Source organism: Panthera pardus, unplaced genomic scaffold (assembly GCF_024362965.1).
Source record: "Panthera pardus isolate Hobbes unplaced genomic scaffold, ASM2436296v1 HiC_scaffold_17, whole genome shotgun sequence".
Classification (NCBI taxonomy): Eukaryota; Metazoa; Chordata; class Mammalia; order Carnivora; family Felidae; genus Panthera; species Panthera pardus.
This window is the reverse complement of record NW_026526732.1, coordinates 21,938,358-21,964,784: the sequence shown is the minus strand read 5'-3', so window position 1 is coordinate 21,964,784 and position 26,427 is coordinate 21,938,358. Positions and strand designations below refer to the sequence as shown.

The window sequence follows — 26,427 nt, the reverse complement described above, 5'->3', positions numbered from 1 at the left end:
AAGTTTGCTCTTTATTCTGAGAATATGTTAATTTTTTATTTGGCATGAAAATACCCATTTAATGAAATGATGGTGATAGTTTTTCTAGGAGATGAATTCTGGCAGTAGTAAGCTTTCTTTAGGTTAAGCATGCCGAAAGGGCCCCAGAATAGGGTTCTCGAAAGTAAGTGGGCTAATATTTTGCTTTGTTAACTGATTCGCGTCCTCCCTTTCTTCTCCCTCCCCTCCCCCATCTCCTTCCCTCCCTCCCTCCTTTTCTTCCTTCCTCACTTTCCTTTTTTCCTTTCTTACTCTGTTTGGTCTCAGAAGTCCTTCTGGAAACAAGTCTTAGATGGAGGCTCATTTTAGGCATGTGACAATGCATTGCTATTCTCTTTAATCAGGGTGGACAGGCAGGGTGTAGCTTTCTATAAAGCAGGGTTTGGGGGATGGGACTGGCAGGTAGATCACCCCAGGCCCCTGAGGGTTCTTCATGGGTTTGGAACATAATTTGAAATTCCTGCTTTAGTTGATGGGCGCCTGACTGGCTCAGGCGGGGGAGCGTGCGACTCTGGATCTCGGGGTTGTAAGTTCGAGCCCCACATTGGTTGTAGAGATTACTTAAAAATAAAATCTTAAAAAAAAATAAATAAAATCACTGCTTTAGTTAATAAATTCTAGGGGACTTGCATGCCCTATTAATAAGAAAGGTCTTACCTTAGTCTCAGAGAGGAGTTAGGTTTTGTTTTGTTTCTGCAAATAACTAGCTTTATGACCTTGAATAAATCACTCAGTCTGTACAGTTAATTGATTTGTTTGTAAGGGTAGGAGTGTGCACTAGATGACCTCACACTGATCACTTTATAAGCTCCGGAGAACCACATTGTTAATGCTTCATCGTCAGAGCGATGCCAGCGAAGGGTCGCGTTCTGTTACCTTCTTTCTTGTTGTAATTTCGGTTTTGTCTGAACTGATCTTGTGACCTTCCCGAATATTGTACACACTTGGATTCTTCCAAACAATATTGTTTTGGGGATTACAGAAGGGATTGTATGATAGCATTTGGGATAAACATGTTATCTCTAAATTAGGTTAAGTGTCAAGTATAGCATGATGTTATTATTTTATACAAGATTTGAAAAGCAGAATAAGAAGACGCTACGGTATTTAAACATTTTATTAGCACTGCCTTGTATCTTGTATACAATAGCTCTTGTATATCGTATACAATAGCTCTGAATCACTATTCAGATGTGGTTTTGAATCTAAGCATGGCCACCTTTTGGCTCTGTGAACTTGGGCAAATTGCTTAGCTGCTTTGTGTCTCAGTTTCCTTATCAATAAATTGAGGGTAGTAATAGTACCTACTTTCTTTGTGTTATAAAAATTAAAGATGTTAATATATGTAAATATTTCTTAAGTACATCCAGAATTTTTGCTTTTTATTATTGCTATTATTATTATTTTTTAAGTCAACTCTATGCCCAATATGGGGCTTGAAGTCATGACCCTGAGATGAAGAGTCGCAATGCTTTACCGACTGAGCCAGCCATGTGCCCCCCAAATTTTGCTTTTTTTAAAAATTTAGATTATTTATTTATTAAAAATTATTTTTAATTTTTATTTATTTGGGGGGGAGAAAGAGAGACAGAGAGAGTGAACATGAGCAGGGGAGAGGGACAGAGGGAGAGAGAGAGAATACCAAGTGTGAATGCTTCATGCTGAGTGTGGAGCCTGACTCGGGGCTTAAGCCCATGACCCTGAGACCATGATCTGAGCTGAAATCAAGAGTCGGATGCTCAACCGACTGAGCCACACAGGTGCCCCTAAAATTTTTTTTTAATTTTATTTTTTGAGAGACAGCAAGAGAGAGAGCAAGTGTGCAAGTAGAGGAGGGGCTGTGAGGGAGAAAGAGAGAGAATCTGAAGCAGGCTCAGCGTGAAGCCCGACTCAGGGGCCCAATCTCACCACTTTGGGACCATAACCTAAGCTGAAAGCAAGAGTTTAACACTCAACCAACTGAGCCACTCAGGCATCTCCAGAATTTTGCTTTAAAGCTTTTTCTCTTTGTATTTACTGTGAAGACATTCTAGGATAGACAGAGCATTTTCAGGTCATTTTATACACTTTTAGGTGGCATGATTAATTTTCATATGGAACTCATTTATTTTTTTCTTGTGTGTTTGCCATATATTTGACACATTTTTCTGGTAGGATTTTTAAAAAAATAACTGCTTTCATATAAAATCCCTCCCCCTTTCCCCCATTTCTTTCTTTCTTTCTTTTTTTTCCTTTTCAAAGGCTTGGTACTGTGGTCTTTTGTCTGGGACCCCTCTAGTTGACTCTTGGTATGGCTTAGCATACATACCTCCTCGAAATCTAATTTACAGCCAGTTAATTTAGGTCATTTGCAAATGTATTAGTGAGAGAGAGGCTGCACTCATGTACCAAAAGAAATGTCAAAATTCAGCGGCTCAGAAAAGATCAAGGTTTATTTCTCTCTCACCTTACAGTTCAGACTTGATGAGTGATATTGGTGGCTCTGCTCCATACGGCCTCTCAGGGATCCTGGTCCCTTCTTTCTTGTTATTTGGCATCCCACATTGTTGTCTCATCTTCTCGGTTGTGGCTGGCACCTCAATACTATGTCCAAGTTGTAGTCCAAAGGAAGGTGAAGAGAGGAAGGGAGAAAAAAAACAATTTCCTTTTTAAAGGATGTGACCTAGCAGTTGCATGCACAATTCGCTTGCCATCCCGCTGGTGGCAGCTAAGTTACATGGCCTCATTTGGCTGCGGCGGACCTTGAGAAATGTGTTTTGCGGTGAGGCAGCCCTGTGCTGAGCTAAAACTGACCGGGAGAGGGGAGAGGGCTGGATTTCTGACCAAAAAAAAAAAAAAAAAAAAGGGAGAATGGATAATGTTAAATATACTTTTATTTATAACAACTTGGTGAGCCAGGTTTGAATTTAGAATTCTCCAACTCCTCGGAGTTCTGTGCCAGAGCATGGTGGGGGAGAGAGCTGGCTCGGACTTTCTCCTTTGTTTTGTCACGGGGGCTTCATTCTGTACTGACGAGGGCTTTGCACACACAAGTCGGTGGTCTCCCTGGCCAGACATCTGGGGTCTGTCTCCTGTCTCACTTGCAAACAGTGGTGTGAGAAGTGAGCTCCTTGGGAAGCGAGCTCAGGGCTCATTTGGGTGGGATTATAAGGAGCCTGGGTGCCTAGTGTATGTTTTGAAAGAGGTTGTATGGGCTCTCCATGTGTGCCCATGTCCATCCACTTGGCTCTGCGATGTCCCTGTCCCATAGGGAGGGGTGGGACTGGAAGGGGGCCAGAATAAGAGCCTTTGAAAAGGTGGTGTTTCAGGCAGGGCCTCTGTAGTCTCGGTCTTTGAGTGGTCCTCTAAAGAGAAACAGTAATTTGATGTACTTCTTAGTTTTCCACTTTCCCCTTGCTGCAGTTTCATTAATACTCATATTTATCATTTATAGTGTACACATTATATATATAATCTACTAAGAGTGGCATATTTTTGGAATGAACGGAGTGTCATTTTAATGGATGGTGAGGATGTATAAGGGCACGGTGAGGGAGGCTGGAGAATATTCACTTATTTAGCTTAATGTTTTCAACAGCTTAAAAAAACAACCCTTTGAGTGGCCCTTGTGATTCAGTGGCAGTATGCCCAGACTCAAGGGAGCCAGTGTTGGGAATGAAAACTAGATTCACTTTGAAAATCTAGAAAAAAAAAAAGTAACTAAACAAGTTCCACGAATGTGCCTGATGGCTTGGGTCCTCCCGAGAGCAAGTGGAGTACTTGTGCTGGGCCAGGTCTCCACATTCCCTTTCTGCACAGCCTTCGGCTCTTTCCTCCTCAGGCCCTGGGCCTGGCCAGCTGAGACCAGGATGCTGATTTCACCTGTCCCAGGGCGGAGCCCCTGCTGCTCTCAGAAATCCGGACCGCTTGCCCGTGGGAAATGTTGCAGTTTGGCGTCTAAGACCGCTGTTGGGTAGATTGAGCGAGCCGCCGCCTTCCTGGATTGACGGATGGGTTATGATACACTCTCAATCTCTCATCCCAGACCCTGGGAACCAGGTGTGTTTCAGGATTAATGTTTTTTTAAACTTTCAGACAGCTTAGGGTACATACATCACATATTATGCAGTGTCTTTGGGGGAGTTTGGAACAGCACCCTGTAATTAAGTATATTAATATTTCCGCAGCAAAGTGTATGAATATTCATACTACATGGGACACAAACAAGGTTATAAATAGCCTCAGGGGCAGTTCAGGTCTTGTTTTGCTGCCAAATGGGTTACGACAAAACCTTTGGTTTCCAGAACTTTTGGGATGCTGGCATCGTGAATTCCAGGGACTGTGCGTCTGTGATAGGGACTCTTTTCTTGGGGTTTGCTCTCTGCCGGATGCTTTCCTGTACTGCATTTTGCAGTGTTCACAACAGATGTGGGAGGAAGATATTTCATTATCCCTTCCCCTTTTTGTCTCCCTTCCTCCCTTCCTTGCTTCCTTTTCTTTCTTTCCTGGAAACTGAAGTTTAGTGAGGTCCGGTGACTTGCTTGAGGTCAAGAGGAGGAGGCTAGGACTGAAGGCCTGGGCACTTACCTGCTATAAAAAGTTTCTAATTTGCTTGTTTGAAACTTTGGAATACGGATTGGCTTGTGGAATCCTATTTCACATTTAATGGTAGCTGAAAGACAATACAGCACTAAAAGCGCCATTAGAAGTAATGACCCCTTACAACATTGTGTCTTGATAAAATGCCTTGTAAGTTCACCCGGCAGGGTCAGGAAGTGGGGTCTGGGGCTTGCCCTTATCTGTAGATGATCCCCCTTCCTGCGGCTTCCTGGGTCCTCCTCCAGGCCCGGCAGGGGCCATCGGTCAGGGCACTGTTCCAGGACTGAGGGGAATGTGGGCAGGACATGGGCACAGTGTGGGGCGGAGAGGGGAAGATTTGGGTTTTTGGTGTGATGGAAGAGGTCAGGGATGGGGAAACTGGCTGAGGTTCTGCCGCTACTTGGTTAGGGCTGCATTCCAGACTCGTGTTCCTGTTTTCGTAGCAGTCACCATGGATGCTCCAGAAGGAGGTATCAGAGAAGTGGTGAATTTAGGGGATCTGTTAGGTAGGGCTGCTGCTTCGTGATATTTTGTCTTTATGAATATTGGCGAAAGTGGCCCTTCTAGGTGGACAATCAGACAAAGGCATCTCTTCTGGAGAGACACATTGTGATGGACACAACCTACTTAGTGGGCTGTGCCTCTGTGCCAAGAAGGTGTTCTTTTCCTCAGAGCCCCTGTGCTGGCTGGGTTTCAGTCCCCTTTGCCACTCTGGCCTGGTGTCCTCATGCAGTGGGCAGGCTGCATACCCCAGTGTGGCAGTGTGGCCTTAGTAGGGATCTGCCACCTTAGGATCCTTGGAACTGCTTTGTGATGGTCCCGAGGAGTGGGTAGCTGCAATGACCATCGTGGGTGAGGACACTGTGACGTACTCACGTAAGTTGCGTAGGCTCATCTCAGCAGTCGGTGCCTCGTGGCTCCTTGTCATCCTGATCAGGACGGTTCCCTGTACGCTCCCTCCCTCCAAAATGGAAGAGACAGCTGAAGGATTTCAGGATCTGTCTCCCCCAAGTGCTTCATCCTTCACTGCTTCTCTTCTTTCGTTATTGTATTAAAAGGCACGCGGGCTGATATCGATTCTCATTTGGACGTAAGCGGTGGTGGTTGGCACTTACTGACCTCTTAGCTCTCATTCACGTAGGTTGTGTTTCAGCGGGCTCCTGGGTGCGCCATTTGAGTTGGGAAATGCGGTTTGGTTAAAAGAAAACATCGGAAATTAGCAGGTCTGGGAAATATATTAGTATCCCAGTCTCTTTGTTAGCAGTATCTTCATTGACATGACCCTCATTTAAAATTCAGCAGGATTTGTTAAACTTTTACTTCACCTAATATATAGGTCTGGGAGTCTTGGCCAGAGTCAGTGTTTTTTACGGGAAGTATCTGGATATACATTAACCTTTTAAAATTGTAACCAGTTAGTTACACCATAAAAATTAGCAATGTGTGAACGAATTGATTGCCTGCTAACTCCAGAGCGCGTAAGGAAAATTAATTTTATATTGAGAAAGTATTTCCTAAAAGAGTGGAAGGAGACCAAGAGCTAATAAGCTTATGTGCTGAAACTTTTCAAATACATGATTTTATTTCCTCCCTACAGTGATTCTTTGGGGAAGATGGAAGTGTTTCTATTTCATAAATGAGAACACGTTTATTAGTCAAGTCTTACAAGTTTTTGGTTATACTTAAAAGATTACACTCCATCTTATTCCAGACTCCTACAGAAAGTCACATAAAGAGAATTTGAAAAAAAAAAAAAAAACTCAACAAAAATGCAGAGGGGGTAGAATGAGTTGATTAGTTAGATAAGGCCAAGAGGTGTTAGTTCATAGAAGTTCTGCTTGCTGTCCCACCGTTAAACTTTGTATGCAAATTTGTCTGAGTGTTGTATTAGGCAATGCAGAGAGGAGAGTGGTTAGTAATAAGATTGACATTATCCATGAATGTTTATTTTTTTTTTGAAATTAATTTGTTTTTTTAAAGTAGGTTCCATGCCCAAGTGGGGCTTGAACTCATAACCCTGAGATCAAGAGTTGTGTGCTCTACCGACTAAGCCAACCAGGCACCCATCCATAAATTTTTAAAAAGGTGTTTGCTAATGTGAAACACAGTATTTTTTTCTCCTGGCCCTGAGGCCCCAAAAGACCTTTTTTCTGGAACCTCATAATGGGGTAGTGAATGATAGGGAGAAAGCTAAAACTATCTCTTCAGCTATATGTGATGTCTAGACTAACAGACTTTTGACGAGTTGCATCCTTTTCTTGTAAGTCACGTAACAAATTTATAAAATCATTTTTGAAAATAGAGATGGGAAAAAATTCTCTAGTGATCTTCCTTAAATCAGCAGCAAATTTAAAAGATCCTGGTATCTCAGTAAGTTATCAGACTGTTGTAATATGAGGATAATATCTACCCTTATCTTTCTTTTCAATAATTAATTTAAAAAATGAGGTCCTCAGACTTTCCTGCTAAGAAACTCTTTGCTATATGATCATATCTCATGGTACTTTCCCATGGTTGTGTGTATGTATTTCTATTCTCACAGTATGGAATTCTTAATAGAAGCTTTCTTTCTGGGTTTTATTCTTTCCTTTCCTGAAAATAGCTTCCAGATGGGATTATTTTTTTTTGACAGACCTCAAGTCCTTATGTTTTACCATTGTCTGATCTGTTATCCCTTCTGAGTTTCATTTTTGGCTTAGGTACTCTGCGTTTAGTATTTTTTAATACTCTGTAATATATACTGAAAATATTTGGCAGCTGTTATGAAGCTGCACAGTAATCTGGTAATGATACAGTGCTCTGGGTTTCTCTGTCACTCCCAGTTTATTAAGGAAAAATCTTCCTTCATTGTATTCCTTCTTTCTTAACTCCTTTTGTGTTTGCTTAGAAGATGGGCATAAAGATAGCTTCATCTAATTCCTTTGCAATGTCTACTGAAAAAATAGAAAAACAAATTTGTTTAAAATTTGTTTGAATTAAAGTAAATGTTTATAATATTTAATTAGGCTTAAACATTTTTTTTAAATGTGTATTTATTTTTGAGGGACAGAGACAGGGCGTGAGTAGGGGAGAGGCAGAGATAGAGGGAGGAGACACAGAATCCGAAGTAGGCTCCGGGCTCCCAGCTGTCGGCACAGAGACCGACATGGGGCTCAAACCCACGGACTCTGAGATCATGACCTGAGCCGAAGTCGGACACTTAACCGACTGAGCCACCCAGGCGCCCCTTTAATTGTGCTTTTAAAAATTAATCTTTCATATTTTTCTGAATTCAGCCATATGCACTTCACTCCTTTAAATATCGTGATCTGGTGATCAGGCCTTTCCCTAGGCAGTGCTGTTTTGGGGTGTGTTTGAGTGCAGTGCTGTGTTTCTATCGTTGCATGTTTTCTTTTGCCAGAGATCTTGACACTTATGGATAGGTTGCTAAAATGCTTTAAATTATTTACTTTTGAGACATTTGCATGGATTAGGGATTTAGATTATTGTTCCCCAAGAGTAATTTAGTTTACTAATATCCCTGTGCTTCTTATTTTGTCTTTGTCCTTTCTTCAATAAAGGAGTCTGGTAGGTTTGCCTATATTTTATTTACCATTTACCATAAGATTTTATATACCGTAAGATTTATTTGAGACATTGTATCTATTTTTCAGTGTTTGGACCCAAACTTTTAAAGTAAAGTTTTGAAAATGTAAACTCCGGTGCCTGGGCGGCTCAGTCAGTTGTGTCCAACTCTTGATTTTGGCTAGGACATGATGTCATGGTTCATGGGTCTGAGCCCTGTGTTGGGCTCTGTGTTAATCGCACGGAGCCTGCTTGGGATTCTCTCTTTCTCTCTCTGTCTGCCCACTCTCCATTTATGTGTGTGCATGTGCTCTCTCTCTCTCTCTGTCTCTCAAAATAAATAAATAAAATCTTAAAAAAAGTGAACTTTGGGGACTAAGAAGCAACTTGATGGCTCTGTGACATTTGAGTGGATCTGTAGAGTTGCTATGAAGATACAGTGAGTTAACAGTGTTTGGCTAGTACTGTTAGACGTTCTTTTGTCCTTGCCATTATTACTATTTCCCGCCGTCCTTCTTCTCCTCTGTTGCCTCTTGCATCATTTGCTCTTGACTTTCTGCAGACTGTTGAGGGAGATAACCACTACATCTCTTGGCCCAAGTTACTAGGTCTGTCTGAATGGATGTCGATCATGTTTCCAGTCTCTGAATTGGTTGGCACATGCCTGATTCTGGCTGGATTTCATCAGGTCGGGAGTCAGGGGGTTAGCAGGAGATTGAGGAAGCATAAGATTGAGACAGGCGTGGCATTCTGGAGCAAAAGACAGTTTCTCAAAGGGAGGCTTATAGAGGTGAAAACATTAATCAAAACAAATTAGCGTAGGGGTGCCTGGGTGGCTCAGTCGGTTAAACAGCTGGCTTTGGCTCAGGTCATGATCTCATGGCTACACTGGTGAGTTTGAGCCCCACGTTGGGCTCTGTGCTGACAGCTCAGAGCCTGGAGCCTGCTTCTAGTTCTGTGTCTCCCTCTCTCTCTGCCCCTCCCCTGCTCGTGTGCTGTCTCTCCCTCTCTCTCTCTCAAAAACTAAATGTTAAAAAAATTAAAAAAAACCCAAATTAGTGTAAAAACAGTAATGAGATAATTTAGTGCCACTTACTCTCTTTTCCACCCCTTCCTTTCAGTCATGCAGTGAAGTATTAGAATTCAGGCTGATGATAGATTCACAGAAGCCTCATTTAATACTGGGAATATTCACCTGAGTCAGCTATGTACAAATCTGTTAAGTACCTTCCCAACTCAGAGATTCTTCTTGTGCTTTATGTACCAGGTTCTCTTATGGCCTCTTCCTGCCAGTGGGAGTGTAGTGGGGGAAGGTACTGGTTGAAATCACTCAATCACTCAGATAAGCTTATCGTTCATCAGTGGCCATATGGGCACAGATGTTTGGAATCAGCTGATAAGTTTAGGTAATCTCTAACACATCATGTTAAACACATTTGCACGTTTAGTGTTTGCTTAACTCGAACCTGAAACACTACATGAAGTAATTTGGTGTATAAGTAGTGTTGCAGGAATAAGAAGTATAGCTTAAATTGTTTTTGCATGCTTACTACGCGCATCTTTATTTAACTTTTAATATTATTTCTACACACACCACACACCTTCCCCCGACCCCGTGTATTCGTATGTGTTTGTATACACATATATGTGTATATACATAGAGATGTACACATATGAATTCATTTCATTCTCACGACAACCCTATGAATGTGGCATTTCTATCATTATCCCCATTTTACCAGGAAACCAAGGCACGGAGTGCCTACCTAACTTACCTGGCTCAGCGCAGGGAGTGAGCACCAGGGTTAGAAATTAAAAGTGGGTGCCACACTCTTCATCACCATCCTGTAGCGCTTCTCAGTGCTTAGTCTTTAACTCCAAGCAAATAATAATTATAGGCAATCTGTCCAAAGTTATTTTGTTACAAGAAAATGTAAAAAACTATACATTAAAAAAATGGAAACTGTTTTCTATTGCTTAGCATGTATGCGACTTTGTTTGGGATTTCGTTGTTTCTGTTCGTTCAGTAAAGACTTTAGTTGTCTGGGTATTTGTGTGGCAAACGGTCTTCGTGACTCTCTACGGTGTGTCCTATGTTAGTGAACGCCCATTGAGTGTGTCCATTGGATTTACCACCTCTTGCCTGGGCACCTTTATGAGCCGATGCCCAAAAGTTTGTGAGTGGCTTTTCACAGTGGCCCTGCAGGTGACTCTGTGGGCCTGGAATTTATTTCAGTCACCTAACTCACCATTGTGACTTGCCTCCTAGGGCCTCTGTCTTTTCTTATTAGGTATTGGAAATTAAAGAAACTGACTTAGAAATGTTTTCCCCCCAGGGGCCTGTTAAGTGAGACTGATATTTTGGTGGGCAGAGTGTTGAAGAAAAAGTAAAAAAGATTTTGTGGACCATTTCATGTCACTGCCATTGAACAATGTTCAACATGTAGGGACTGGGTACATGTATCAAAGATTAATGACTAGAACACTTTAGACTTAAGTCATAGGAAAATGTGCAGGGCAGATTTGATTTTGACATTTTTAGAAGATACACTTCTGTTTAAATATAGAGACTGGCACTATTTTGGTCTGCCTGGGGGTTCAGGGTCTGATTCCCCCATTTAAGGAATAATGACATTTGTAGTTAGGGTGCTAGGGTGACTCAGTAAAGTGTCTGACTCTTGATTTTGGCTTAGGTCATGATCTTATGGTTCCTGGGTTCGAGCCCCACTTTGGACCCCCACACTGGCAGCGCTGAGCCTGCTTGGGGTTCTCTTTCTCTGTGCCTCTCTCTCTGCCCCTCCCCTGCTCATGTGCATATCTCTCTCTCTCTCTCTCCCTCCCTCCCTCCCTCCCTCTCCCTCCCCCCCCTTCTCCTCCTCTCTCAAAATAAATAAATACACTTAAAAAAAAAGACATTTGTAGTTATGAAGGAAACTTGGTAATTCTTAAATTTGGTGATTGAATTGATTATACTTCCTTCCCTAGGCTATTAAATTGTCATGCCCACTAGGTAAATTGTGAATTAAATGCTATAAATATTGTTTGTAAATATTTTAACATCATTCATCTCTATTCCTCTTATCAAGACTAATTGATTATTATCATTGAAAGAATTATTACCATTTGAATAAGAGCAGAACAATCCTTTTGCTCAAATTAATGATCTGATGGAAAAGAGCAAGGCAATACATTTTTCAGATGCTCTGTTTTGAATGTTAGGGAATGTTGAATATTCCTAGATCAGAATCCATAGAGCACAACATTAATATTTACTTGGCTTTAAAGTCATTTAATAGTTCCTTTGATCTTTTTACTTCAACTATCTCAGAAACACAAAGATTTAAAAAAAATAAAGGAAAAAACACATTATTGCATTTCTTGCTTTCTTTCTATCACTTATCTTTTTGTGATACATGAAAGATATGTCAAAATGTGGACAAAATATTTTTAATGGGCTTTTGTGACTTGCAGTGACTTAATCGAACAGGCTATATGTAAGCTTCTAAACCAAGTAATTTGGGCAAAAGTTTGCCATTTTATGAATTTGCTGGCAAACCTTACGTTTCTTCACCTGAGACGTTTCCACCCTCCTTAGGTCCCCATAGTCAGTTTCACTGGATTTTGTGGGGAAATACTGGCATCCAATTGTGATTTTTTTTCTGGTTCAAAAGAAGGTCTTGATAAATTATTTCTGTATTTCATAATGTTACTATTAGAAACATGCCTGTTCCCTTTCAGCCCAGATGGGAAGAATTTCTGTGTTTTTAAAACTTACAGGTAGGCCTCTTAATTGCTCACAAGGTACTGAGCATTTGGGTTATAGGGCTGTCTGTACTGGGTATTTTGTCTTTATTATTATTATTTTTTATTTTTTAAAAATATTTATTTTTGAGAGAGAGAGACAGAGTGCGAGTGGGGGGAGGGGCAGAGAGAGGGAGACACAGAATCCGAAGCAGGCTCCAGGCTCTGAGCTGTCAGCACAGAGCCTGATGCGGGGCTCGAACCCACGAACTGTGAGATCATGACCTGAGCTGAAATCTGGCGCTTAACTGACTGAGCCACCCAGGTACCCCTTGTCTTTCATTATTAACATGCTTGATACGGTTGGGCTCCAGGCTAACTGTGGAGCCTGCTTAAGATTCTCTGTCCTCTGCCCCTCCCCCGAACGCACATGCCCACGAGCTCCACACTTAGCCTGTAGCCCAACAAGGGTCTTGATCTCATGACTCTGAGGTCATGATCTGAGTTGATATCAAGAATCAGATACTTAACCAACTAAGCCACCCAGGCGCCCCTATTTGAATTTGTAATAAAATTTTAATGCAATTTTTTATTTTCAGTCTGTGAAGTGAATTGCGGTCCCCAAATAGCAGCCGTAATTTGGCTGGATTGAATTACTGAATGTACAGTACAATTTCACATTTAAAAATAAAGGAAAGACATGTAATCTGATGCTATAACTATAAAAATTTGCTATGTATGAAATGACTGTGTATCATATTGTAAATATTAAATTCACATTCCAAATAAGACCTAATCATGAAAAGAATACTTAACTGACAGTTACATATTCGGCAAGATTGTCTTTTGGAATTCAGGACTGTGAGAAGCAAGGCTTGTCTGCACACTACCGCCATGTGAAGCCAGTGCCCGGCGTATGGTAATGAGGCCATTTTAGGACTCTTCCTAAGAATAAGTTGAAGACAGAACTTGTAGTTAAAAGTAGAAGAGTGGAGATACGTTTATCGCTGCTTGCAGCCATAAAGACACTATAATTACAGCCAAAGAACAAAAGAAAGAAAGAAAAGTAATGTGGCCAAAAGGAGGTGGAGACGAAGTGGCTTTGGATGGGCCAGGCATCACGTGTTGGCAGATGATGGCAGAGTGGTAACTACTGAGGGGTCCAGGCCAGAGGGTGGTGGTGGGAGGCTTCTTACTGCACGCCCCAGACTTTGTAAGACCCCTGATGTCGAGTCACTACTACCGCCTGAGGTTGGGTCCGGGGAAAGTGGGAGATGTTTGGGGTTAAAATCCAGGAGTTTGGTTGAGGTCTGTAAACCGTGTGCTCTGCTTCTCAGATCTCTCCTCTTCTTCCTTAACCCGCACAGCAGAATATGGATTTATATATTCTCTAGAGAAATTGAACTCTGCCTTGGGATCTGTCCCAGAGAAGAGAAGGGTGAGGTTCTGGGTTGACACCAAGAAGATGAAGGGACCTCAAGACTGGGAAACCCCAGAATTCCTGAAGCTATACCAGCCCCAGATCAGAGGATGCTTTTATTGGGAGGATAGCATAGTTACAGCCTGGAATTTGATGACCTCCCGTGAGTCTACCAGTCGGCAGGTCACATCCAAGCACATAGAGCTTGGGCATTTGACTGCCTCATTTTGAAATGTGAGGGGCTGCCAGGAGTCTGACGTTTGAGGGAAGCTTCCATTGCTAAAGCCAAATCCAACTCACAGGAAAAAGAAAGTTAGCGGAAAGGGAGAAAATGATATAATATCCTCAGAGAGATGGGAGAATCATTGCCTCTTCGCAATAAGAGCAGGATGGTATAAAAAAGGAATATAAGGAATGCTATAAGAAAGGAATCCTGGAAATTATGATATCAGAAATAAAAAAAAATGGATAGAGACTGGAAGAGTGGATATAACAGAGGTAAGGCTTTAATGGCTGTAGCAAAAATTTTGGAAATAATGTCTGACTTACACTCAGAAAATAGCAGTACAAGTGTACTATTTAGAAATGACTGAATGTCAGGACAAAGAGACGGCGGTAGCCCCTTCCTTGAAAGAAGGACTGAGGCAGGACTACTGCATTTTGTTATAGTCCTATTTGATTAAAAACAAACACACAAACAAACAAACACTGTGTATTTATTACTTTGATACAAATGGAGAAACATGTACTGAGATATTTACTTTGGAAATCATTTTGTTGAAAAATTTTATTGACAGTTAATCTGCACAAGATTACTCTTTTGGCAGTCACAGAAGCCTCCGTGAATAATATGGTCCCCTAAATTTTTTCAGTAGTTGTCTTGTCCCAGTGCCAGTTTCTTTAGAAATCACTTACTGTGCATGTGGATTGTAAGTGTCCTGATTATTTTGAGACAAGCTTTGACTCACTTTAGCCACACACTCTCTGTATTGCTAGTGTTATGGGAATGGTTTCTGTGAGACGTTTCACACATTGTGGTTGTAATGAAATACAAACGCAAGGAACTAAAATTTTTGAGTGAGCGCTAAGAGGAAGAAGACCTTCAAGCTGAAATGGACTCTTTCCAGCATTTCCTGACTCTGTGTGTGTGTGTGTGTGTGTGTGTGTGTGTGTGTGTGTGGCTCTTATGGCAACATGGACCTTCACAGAACTTTTGAGCTGGAAGATGTCTTAAGGACCATCTCCTCCACTTCTATGGCCTGGTAATTGAGGAAACTCAGTCAGTCAGGGAGGGAGGAAATGACTTTCCCCAGATTAAACAGCCATCCCAAACTCGGTATTTCCCTGCTGCTCTGGGCTACCTTAAGGAAACTTCTCGTTCATTTTCCTTCAGACCTCGTTTGGTTGTTGATGGTTTTCTAGTGGATGTGTACCTGACAAGGAATGTGTTCACAGATTTCCAGGAAATGTCCTGGTGAGAATGGTGGGGTATGTGAACTTCTAGAAATTTTAGGTTTATATTTACTGTGTGAGGTTTAGGGGGTTTTGCTAATATTCTGAAAGAGACGTGACTCCTGCCTGTGGATTAAAGCAGGCAGAGCTTGGGCTTCAAGTCCTAAGTGTCAGTGTAAATAGGGAGAGGGTGAGGGAGAGGGGAAATGGGAGGAGGAAGAAGAGAGCAGGGGTGTGAGGACCATTTCTTTCCTGTTATTTTCCTTTTGGTGGGAGAGAGTGAGAAAGTTACTGAATGTAACTGGAGGTGCTGAACTGAACTGGCCAAAAACTGTCTGGATTGTGTGAAAGGCTATGGTATTTAGTCTTCCAGAGCAATTCTCATAACGCAGCTGGGTCCTGCTGGCTGCCACTGAGGTTCGCAAAAGTTGATATTTATACCTTCTCTGAACTTTTTCTGCTGACCCAGCCCCTGGATGTTGTTCACTGGCCTTTTAATTCCATCCAGGCTTGGCTTCTCCTTTCTCCCCAGAGCTACTTTTTAAAATTGGCTTTGTGGGTATTAATGGTTGGCTGATTAAAGCAACTCCCAGCAGGTGTGAACGGTTACTCTGTTACTCTTCCTGGTGGGTGTGCTGTGTATTCACAGAGCTGTTGCAGAAGTAAAATGGGGCTAATTTCCAGCTGGTAGGTTGTAACTATGGTAGAAAGGAGTGGAATAGATTTTGTAACCCTGTCTGGCTCCTATCCTCATTTTGCAAATCCTAGGGGCTCATTGATTCAAAGATGTGTCTTTCTGGAAACAAGTTAGAGGAGTTTCATCATTATCAAGAATATCTCGGGCGCCTGGGTGGCTCAGTCAAGCATCCAACTTTGGCTCAGGGCATGATCTCGTGGTTTGTGGGTTTGAGCCCCACATCTTCAGGCTCTGTGCTGACAGCTCAGAGCCTGGAGCCTACTTTGGATTCTGTGTCCCCCCCTCTTTCTCTGCCTCACTCACACTCTGTCTCTCTCTCTCAAAAAATGAATAAAAACATAAACATAGAATATCCCAGAAAAGTGTTCAATATCATTAAAGACATGGGAACAATTTAAATTTCCATCTACAGATGAATAAAGAGGATGTGATGTAAACACACACACACACACACACACACACACACAGAGGAATATTATTTAGCCACAAAAAAGAAGGAAATCCTGCAAAAACTTGCAACAGTGTATATGAACCTTGAGGGCATTATGTTAAGTGAAATGAGTCAAAGATACCAAAGATCAAATGCTGTGTGATCTCACTTATATGTGGAATTAAAACAAACCAACCAACCCAAACTCATAGATACAGAGAACAGTTTGGTGTTGCCAGAGGCCGGGGCGGGGTGGGCAAAATGGGTGGAGGTGGTTAAAAGGTACAAACTTTCAATTGTAAGATAAATAAAGCCTGAGCATTTAATATACAATATGGTGACTACAGTTAGCTATACTGTATTGCATATTTGAAAGTTACTAAGAGGTATTAATATACTAAGAGAATAGATCTTAAAAGTTCTAATGACAAAAAAAAATAACTATATGTGGTGATGGATGTTAACTTATTGTGGTCATCATTTGCCATACACACATAGATCATTATGTAGTACATCTAAAACTAATAAAATGTTATATGTTAATTACATCTCAAAAAAAGAGAGTCTGTCAAGGATATCTAAGAGTTGAACTATTAACTATTAAACTTGTAAATTTCCCTTGAGAATTTTTTTTTTTTAAGTTTATTAATTTTTGAGAGAGCATGAGCATGAGCAGGGGAGGGTCAGAGAGAGGAGGAGGGAGAGAATCCCAAGCAGGCTTCGTGTTGTCAGTGCAGACCCTGATGTGGGGCTCAGTCCCACGAGCCCATGACCTGAGCTGAAATCAGAATCAGATGCTCAACTGACTGAGCCACCCAGGTGCCCCAAGAATTTCTTTTTTTTTATAGTTTTGTACTGAAACTAATGAAATGAATTTTTTTATTTATTATAAAAATGACTTCTTTAATAATTCTATTAATTTTGAATTGTCTTTCTTTCAGAAATGCTTTATTTTTTTCCCCCAGTGAGTAAAAATATGTTCAGTCCATTGGAAACAGAGTAGAAGTATTTTTTGGTTCATCAGATACTTATGTCTCATGATAATGATGTAGACTAGGGTTTTTATTTTTTATTCTTATCACCTCCTGCTTTTTCTTTTGACCCATAGACCCCTTTGGCAGTGTGGTGAATCCAGACACATGTTAAAATTTTATTTTTTTTAATGTTTATTTACTTTTGAGAGAGAGGCAGACTGCAAGCTGTTGGTGGGGTGGTGGGGTGGTGGCGGGCAGGGCAGAGAGAGAGGGAGACATAGAATAGGAAGCAGGCTCCAGGCTTTGAGCTGTTAGCACAGAGCCCAACGCAGGGCTTGAACCCTCAAACCGTGAGATCATGACCTGAGCCGAAGTCAGTGGCTTAACCGACTGAGCTACCCAGGCGCCCCACAGATGCATGTTTTTAAATGCATAAAATAGAGTACATGTCATTAGAAGGGAAAACCAATTATATTGAAATTCAGTTACAAGAGACTAAAAAGCCTATGACAGAGTAATATTTGTTTTTTATGATTACATTCTATGTCATTATCCAGCATGTGGTCCAGTAACTTGCGAGGGGATGATGAGCCAAATGATTTTTCCGCTGTAATGTGATGTGAAAATGGCTGTGGTTTCTGTTGGTGCTGCAGCCAAAAGTACTACCAGTCGTGTGTTTTAGGATCTACCTTTGTAATAGAAGGGGATGCGAATTTTTGTTAGAGGTTCGAGAAAAAGCTCATTTTTCTCCTGTCCACGTTCATGGACCCCTTGCAATGAAATAACCCCTGATGGAGCTGATGGTGTAAGATGAACATTTATATCCTTCGAGCTTTGGCAGTGACAGCCAGTGCGCCATGATGGGTAGTTTTACAGATAACAACTGGAAATGGAAATAACTCTTGGTTGAGTATTCCATATGATGGATGCTGTGCTGGGTGTGGTCATCAAAACTGATGACCACAACAGTTCTGGTGTCCAGCTTCTGGAATGTGTAGACTTGTAGAAGAAACAGATATCAAACTATAGAATGGACAAATAGTTTATTTGCTAGGGGATAAATGTCTTGAAGTGCTGTGATAGGATATCAGGAGGGGCCTGAAACGGGTGCTAGTGATGATGGAAGCCATGCTTAAGTTGATGCTCTGATGTTGGCTGAAGGCAGATCCTGTGTGTAGGCTCTAAGTAGGGCAGGGCTCGGCCCATAGAAAACCGGGACGGGGACAGACTGGGAATGAGGACAGTGACTGGGAATGAATGAACGAATGAGGCTGCACCTTGAGGTTGGCAAACTGCACTTTGTGTTTCGTTCAGTATTTTTAATCCTGGTTGAAGAGCATAGTTTTACCTTTGGGCTTCGTGGCATCTATTATTTGGTTTATTATTAATGGTTAAATCTCTGAAAGCTTTAGAGATTAGTTGGGAATATATAGGTTGAAAAATTGTACAATTATGAGAAAAGCTCTCCTTTGAGAGCTAGGCACTTAACATTTTTTATTGCGTCATTCCTAAACATTTTCCCTCACCCAAATTTTTGTTTGGCACAAATTTAAGGAAAACCTACAGAGACTCGAGGAAGGGCTTAGCTCCTCTGCATTCTGAGCAATTTGAACAGTGGTGTTTGTGGAAATGCATACCTTACCTTGCTGTTCCTGGGCAGATAAGTGCTGTCTGTCACACCTGTGGATTTTAAGGCCACAGGCTCCGAGGCCTGGCGGAGGCCCAGACGGAGTAGACCAGGATTGGGCTGTGCACAGCGGCAGGAATGCAACCATTCTGGTCTGGGCAGTTGGGGAGGGACTCCTCTCCCCACAGTTCCCATACTGTTTGGCCCTGCTTTCCAATTTGACTCCATCAAAGCACACTCTCCAGTGACGGCAGGATTCATATATTTTTGTGACTTCAGAAAACGTGTATGGTCGGTTTATGAATCTTAACCACCTTTGAGGGACATGCTGAGCCAATGAGAAATGGAACTGACATCTGATTCTACACACGGAGACGACAAAGGGTCACAGGCAGGTAATGAAGGGCTTGCTTAGAATGTTACGGTTGCTTAAATTTTCGTCCACCGGTTGTGGATAGGAAACCCAGGCGTGACTCAGTGAGCCAAGAATTAGTGTGAAAATTCCTGAGCAACAGATTCTAAATTATTTTATCCTCTGGGTGGCCTTGGAATTAAAAAAGTTTTTTTTTCTCTTAATATTATGAAAGAAGTTAGTTATATGTAAAGAATCTTATTATGTCCATCATTAACAGCATTTCGGAAATGGGATTTGCTCTGCTCACTGACGTTGTGGATCTTCATGGAGAGTGCCACTGCCAGCCTCACAGCCTCATGCGGGGCCTGGCACTTAAAGCATGCTTGTGCCAGTGTCTCATGATACTCCGTGCAGATTATTCCATTGCTTTCCTGTGATGCATGAAGGTTTGCCCGGAAGTGTTTGCTGTGTGACAGTCATGGGGGGATAGAAATCATCTTGCCCCACACACTATAAATGGGTTAGTGAACTGCATCCATGGTGCTCCTCCCAGCCTCCAGTATGGGTAACAAATTCGTGTCGGTGGCATTCCTGCATAAATTATGTCCATTCCTCTTTTGGTTTGGTCATTCACTCACTTAATTTTATATCCGCTGGTGCCAAGTTCCATATAGACCACTGGGAAACAAAGACAAATAAGGCAAGATCCCTGCTTACGGGTCCTTGAACACAGCGATTCAGCATGGTGTGGTAAGAGGTATAATAATGTCACATACTAGGTGCTGTGGGGCCACAGGTGAGGATGAATCAACTCCTGGAGTCTTTGCTCTCCCTTGGAGGGTCAGGGAATGTTTTCCAGAGGAGGAACTAGTGAGGTGGCAGAGGAGAGTGTGGAAGAGAAAGATTTCAGGCCAAGAGAAAGTATGTGTAATGGCAAAGGCATGTCGGGTGAATCATGGGGTGAGATGCCATTTCCATATTTATAATGCACCTCCTCTCTCACTGCCCATGGCCCCGTCGCTGGCCAGCTTGCAGCTCTGGGTACACCCTCTTTACAGGCTCCTTCCTCTGCCAGGAATACCTGCGCCCTGGCTCTTGGTTAGCTCCTTCTGCTCTTTCTGGGATTGGGCTTTGGATTCAATTGCATCTCTTCTAAGATGCCTGTCCTGACTACCCGTCTGAAGTAGATTTCATCCTGTTATCTCCTACCACCTGGTCCCAATGCCAATTGCTTTATTTACTTTGTTGTTGATAGGTCCCCTGGGCTGTGATCTCTGCAAAGGAGAGGACTACGATTTTCTTGTTCACCACTGTGTCTGTAATGCCTTGTATAGCGCCTGGCCTGTACAGATGCTAGATCCCTGCAAATGAATGAATGAATGAATGAATGAATGAATGAAAAGATGTCACTTAAAAAACAAAGCACTCTTAATATACTTGCTATTCCAGTTTATTCCTTGAATTTGAAGTAATTCTTAAGGAGGCATTTAGGATCTTAGTTAAGAAGTTTATTCAAGGCCTTTAAAAGGTAAAAGAAAGTAGTTATTTTGGAGCTTGGAGGGGGACTTGAAAAATCTAAGCATTCTTTAAGTTGAATATTTAGGGATGAGAGGAATTCTCAGATTTCTTAAGTTATAAATAAAAGAGAAATTAAAGAAAATTGAATGAAGAGTACATTAAATGGACTCATTATGGTAATTTTATAAAATTATTTATTACACTCTATTTTTATTTGTACTTCTCAGTTCTCAGACATCTCATAATTTTGATGATTTATTCTTGTCTGTGCTCTGAGACTTTATTTTTGTAATTAATACCATTATTTAAGCCCTTTATCTCCTATAAATCAGTGATGTTTTCACACTGATAATGTTCTTTTTATTTAACACAGTATCCATGCAACAGATAATCTCCATCTATGGGCTCAATTTCATGCCGTTTTCCTCTACTCCTTTTATCATTTTTTATAATTCATAAAGTGGTTTCGTCTCTACTACATCATATCCACACTCCTAGTTTTCTTTTTCTTTAAAAAATTGTTTTAAATGTTTTATTTATTTTTGAGAGAGACAGTGTCTCTGAGTTGTCAGCACAGAACCTGAGCTGGGGCTTGAACTCATGAGCCACAAGATCATGACCTGAGCCGAAGTTCGACGCTTAACCGACTGAGCCACCCAGGCGCCTCCACACTCCTATTTTTCTTACACACATCCCATTTGGCACATTTTCCGAAACCTATTACCCGCGGATTATTTTTATCTTGTTGAAAAGATTACACAACAAAATTTATTTTGTGTATTTTATAGTAATAGCAAGTGGAAATGCTCTGTGAAATGGCATGTTGAAAGAGAGGAATATCTAAAGGCAGCATTGCTCTCCTCCCGATGAGAATCCCCCGAGTGTAGGTCTGTCAATGCGGGGGGGTGGCCGACAGGCCTTCTAAGGCTTCAGCGGGGAGATGGATGGTTGGCATCTCCTGACCTGTTCAGTAGTGATATCTCTTGCTTTGGGCTCCTGATTCCGACCTTTTGTTCTATTTTTGAGGAAATGGGAAAAACATACTTGTATGCTAAGATTTTGGTTATCGTGATTTATAAAAACGAGTTTTTGTATACCTGCTTGTTGGTTTCATTCCTTCGTTTGGTAAACATATATTGCCCACCTACTATGTATACCAGGTACTGTACTAGTCACTAGGCACGAAAAAAATGTTTTCGTATGACCAGTGTTTAAATTAATTTGGAGTAAACTGGGGAGAGGACTATGTGAAAGAAGTTGTGTGTCAGCAGAGACATATTTTGTGGTCTATGTGGTAATTTTTTTTTTACAAAATTGCTAGTGGTGAGAAAATGATGATGATTTTGCACTTGTGACATCATTGCTAATGTTGGGTTTCTGTGTTTGGGCTCTTTGTGCTGCAGAAGCAAATGGCGTTTTGAGAGTCTTAATTTCACCGGAACGCTGCACCTGTTGCTGGCTATTCTTGCATATGAAATCCAGAACTTAGAGTCACTTGCTTTCATTTCCTTTTCCTCCCCCCTCTTTCCGGTGTGTGTGTGGGGGGGTCAGGTTAGTAGTTCATGTAAAGAGTCTCCAACCTTCTTCCTTCAGGGTGTGATTTTAATGCCCTTGAGAGCAGAAGTGTTGGGTCCTTTTTTCCTTCTGTTGCTGGAAGACTCACATGTGAGCGGCTGCAAGATTCTGAGGCTAGTGTTTGTGCCAGAGTTTGGGACTAGGGTGGGGAAGCACAGGCTTTCGGCAGCTGCAGCTGCTACCTGATACTTGGAACCTGACTGCTGTTGAGGAACATCCATTTCCTCTTGGTTTCATATGATTTTTGGCTATGACTCTGAGGAAGAGAAGAGGTATTATATAGTGTCATTTACTTTCATAAAACTAACTTGGAAGTCTCAGGGCTCCATGTTGGTTCAGGCCCTGCCCTTGGATGTCAGCGAGCTGCTTTAGAAGGTTCGCGATTGATGGAAGGAAAAGGGTTGGGAGCTGGTTCAGAGGCTAAGAAAGTTCAAAGCAGATTGGTGTTTCACTTGGTGTCCTGGAATTCAGTTACTTTATCTTTCAAAGGAGAGTTGAGATATTGATACAGCTGAACTTGTAGGAATTTTGCAGGCATTAATGAAAATAAATGTGAAGAAACTTTGAAGTTCAGAGGTCCCTAAAGCTGGTGAGTTTTATTGAGCAGGTTGTGTACCTGTGTACCAGTGGGGACATCGGGGCCTCCTGCACTCTACTGAATTGGTAACGTCCAGGAAGATATTTTAGTCCAACATTTCCAATTTACTATATTAAATTTTTTTTAATGTTTATTCTTGAGAGAGAGAGAGAGAGAGAGACAGAACACGGGTGGGGGAGAGAGAGCGGGAGACACAGAATCCGAAGCAGTCTCCAGGCTCGAGCTGTCAGCAGAACCTGATGCAGGGCTCGAACTCAGGGGCTGTGAGAACATGACGTGAGCTGAAGTTGGATGCTTAACTGACTGAGCTACCCAGGCACGCCTAACATATTTTTTTAAAGTTTATTTCTTTTGAGAGAGAGCTCGTGTGCATGCAGCTGAGAGGGGAGGGGCAGAGAGAGAGGGAGAGAGAGAATCCCAAGCAGGCTCCACACTGTCAGTACAGAGCCTGACGTGCGGCTTGATCCCACCAACCCTGAGATCATAACCTGAGCTGAGATCAAGAGTCAGAAGTTCAACCAACTGAGCCACCCAGGCAACCCGAACATTTCCAATTTAACACCAAGTTTGTTATATGTGCTTTATTTATACTTTTGTAGATAGACAGATGTACTCATGGACATTCCCTAGGAGGAATCATTTTTTGGAAAGTGGAGCTTTGTGTGGAATGGTACATAAATGATCCCAGCCTGCAAAGTTGGGCATGGCCTGTTCACCACCAGGGACTGCCCTGGAATAAGAGGGCCTGACTTTGTTTTTGCCTTATTTCTGAATCACTGTTTTCTCTTTTGTACCTTCTGGAATTGTTTCCAAGTTTCACCCTCCTATCTTCCTCCCTGTTCTTTGTGACTTCTTAGAGTACTTTAACAATAGGCTGCTTGTGCATTTCTTGCCCTCTGTAGCATTCACTCCCACCTTGTTTGCTCAGCCTCTGCCCTCTCCTTTCCCTTTTTACAGGCTCCAGCCTGTCTCCGCGCTTCAGCCCGATCCCCGCAGTGATAGCAGGTGCCACAGCACTCCCTTCCTTGGCACTTGGTGCTGCCTGGGAACTGGTTCTCAGGGCACTGCATGGAGCAGAGTAGGTGCTCAGTAAACCAGTCAGTTAGCTGACTGGCCTTGGGCCCTGGGACCTTGTTGTTCAGTCCCATGGCTCATACATTTTTGAGTGATAACCAGTACTTGCTTTTACTGTTCCTCATCTGGCTACCTCTTGGAAACTATAATCTCAGAAATCCTGGAGCTGATTGAAAATACTCTGGGTCAGTTCCTTGGCATTGGTTCTGCCTAGTTATTACCTAGACCCTTCCTTCACGTTCTCCCCACTCTTTGCCCTAAGTTGTCAGAAGTAGATGATTACGCCTCATCTACAAGTTGAGAGGTATGACCCATGGGAGTTTGGGTGGGTGTGCCCATAATTAGGCCTATCTTTGTGTGGCGTCAGCTGCAGGCAGAATATACAGATGACTCACACATGTTAATACCCATGTCTTCTGAGTGGCCAACATCCTCAGATTTGCATAAGAGCTCCAAACAGAAGACACTGGATTGAGATCATCACTGCAAGTGACCGAGGGGCAAAGTGTTACGAGCCGCACATCTGGATGCATAGGCTAGTGTGTGCTATGCATGTGACTCAGGCCACTTTTTCCACTAAATGTTTTTACCGCTAGCAATAAAGAATACTCCCCGTGCTTCTCTTCATCACACCTTGTCACGAAGCATGATGGTTCTAGAACCATCTAGACACTGGAGAGGTTTTCCTCCAAATGGCAGCAGGTGTACTTCAAGAAAAGTCACTTGCTGACCTTTGCTCCACAGCCCAGCATGTTGGCAGTTCTCTTGCTTCTACTTTATATTTCTGTCCTTCTCACCTGGCCACAACTCTCTAGTCCCCTGGGAAGTCCCCTTCTGCAGTTTTGGGGTGTGCTCCAGAGCTGCAGTTTTTCATTTCACCCCTGTCCTGCCATAGACCTTGCCACCTCCTTTCTGCATCGGGTGGGCCTGCCACATGCACTGTGCTCTCTGATGTGAGAGCTGACCTGGGTTCCTCTCACTGTCCTGGTTCACTGTTAACTTTGTTCTTGTGTGGTTTTTTTTTTTTTTTTTGAGTTTTATTTATTTAAGTAATCTCTACACCCAACGTGGGGCTTGAACTCATGACCTCAAGCTCAAGAGTCGCATGCTCTTCTGGCTGAGCCAGCCAGGCGCCCTCACTGTTAACATCTGCCCTGATGTCTTCTACATCAGCTCGTCTCACTTCTTTCAGTAAATGTTCTTTTATTAAGTCCTTGCCACATGCCAGTCACTGTGCTATAGGGGATGGAAAAACAAAGCTAAATGAGAAATGGCAGCATTTCTTTTTCACCCGATGTATAAAAACAGGACATGCAAAAAATTCGGAAAAGTCACTTCCATTTTCTTCCTCCCCCCCCCCCCCCCCAATTCTTCCTTTTTAAAATATTTTGAAGTTCCTCTTTCCTTTCAAAGCATTTGTGTTGTTTCCTTCTTCTTATTAAATAACTGTTCCTGGTCCCTGGAGAACCCTGGCAATGACCTTCCTTTCTTCTGCTAGAGTGGATTGTTTGCTGCTGGAGTCGCCATCCCAGCGATCCCTGCCTTAAGCAGCCAGTACTCCAGGGTTCCTTCCGCTGTCCTGGCAGCCTGGAGCCTGGCTTCTACGAAGCCTTGGCGTCACTTGGCAGCCATGGAGTGTTGGCCTGTTCTAACACAGATTGCTGCCGGCTACTGGAGGCCTCACCTCAGTTGATTCCAGGCAGTCGCCATTTTGGTTGGAACTAACACACCTGGTGAGAAACCTTGCTACACGTGTACACACACACACACACACACACACACACACACACTATTGTGAGAGGAGTGCCATCCTGGAGGGAATCCCTCCTCTGTCTGGGTGTAGGGAGTGGATGTGTGCACCTACCCCCTGTCCCTACAACACTCATTTTAAGGGATTTGGTGGTACTTGTTCTTTACCTCTTAATCTCACTACTTCTATGCAGCATTCCTGAGATAATTGTAAGAAAGTTTGTCATTTAATTCTGAAATACAACTTCTAGGAATTTTTCTTTTAATTCATCATTCCAAGTAGGTATCTTTGACTGTTTGCACACTAGACAATGAAACTAATAATACTTAAAATAGGATTTCTTTCGTCCTTTCCTGGCATCATCTTAAAGTCTGCATCTGAGATCAGCCTCTGCGTGATTGGGGATAAATTCTAAAGTCTTTGATGGTGGGGATTTTGGTTTAACTCACTCTAATGTAATTTCGTTGATTATAATGTCATTCTATTCCATTAATATTCTAATATGGAAACAAAGGCATGATTTCAGATTTTATTTATATCTTTCTGCTTTGGAAAAACAATCTCATGAGAAATCAGCCCATTAAATACCATCCTTGATGTTACTTTTTTGGTTTTGCTTGTTTTTAGAAAAGTTTTTCTGGCTCTTTCTCTTTGTAATTGTTTTAACCATACCAACAGTAGTGTCGTATTTTTAGATGTATTATTTAAAATCATGTGAAAAATCCTTTTCATGTCAAGATGTGGGATTTTGTTAGTAATATTTAATGTGATCAAGAGCTAAGGTAGAATTTCCTAGCTAGAGAAAAAATGAGTTAAAATATCCAGATATGCTCTTTGATTATCGGAGACGTTGTATTCTAAACAATAATTACTCTGATGAAAATATGAAAGGGCTTGAGTGAGATTGTGAGAATCTTAAGGGACAGAGACTATACCTTTTTTGTAATGCTGTGTAGATGATCAGCACGGTTGGGAGTTGGCTCTGATGGTGGAGACCTTTGTTAACCTCATGAAGATGAGTAGACTTCAAACTCC

General features: G+C 42.1%; 1 protein-coding gene across 2 annotated transcripts in view; it reads left to right on the top strand.

The window, feature by feature from the left end:
* The first annotated feature begins 3,877 nt into the window (after window positions 1-3,877).
* Window positions 3,878-26,427, top strand: part of UTRN (utrophin) — a 487,285-nt gene continuing 464,735 nt past the window's right edge. The window contains exon 1 of one of the 2 annotated variants that reach the window (XM_053904408.1): window positions 3,878-4,077. In XM_053904408.1, the coding sequence (XP_053760383.1) occupies window positions 4,029-4,077 (49 nt within the window). In that variant the 5' untranslated portion in view covers window positions 3,878-4,028. Of the gene's footprint in view, window positions 4,078-18,652; window positions 18,918-26,427 lie in introns of those variants that run through there. The other variant, XM_053904406.1, reaches the window with a different exon arrangement.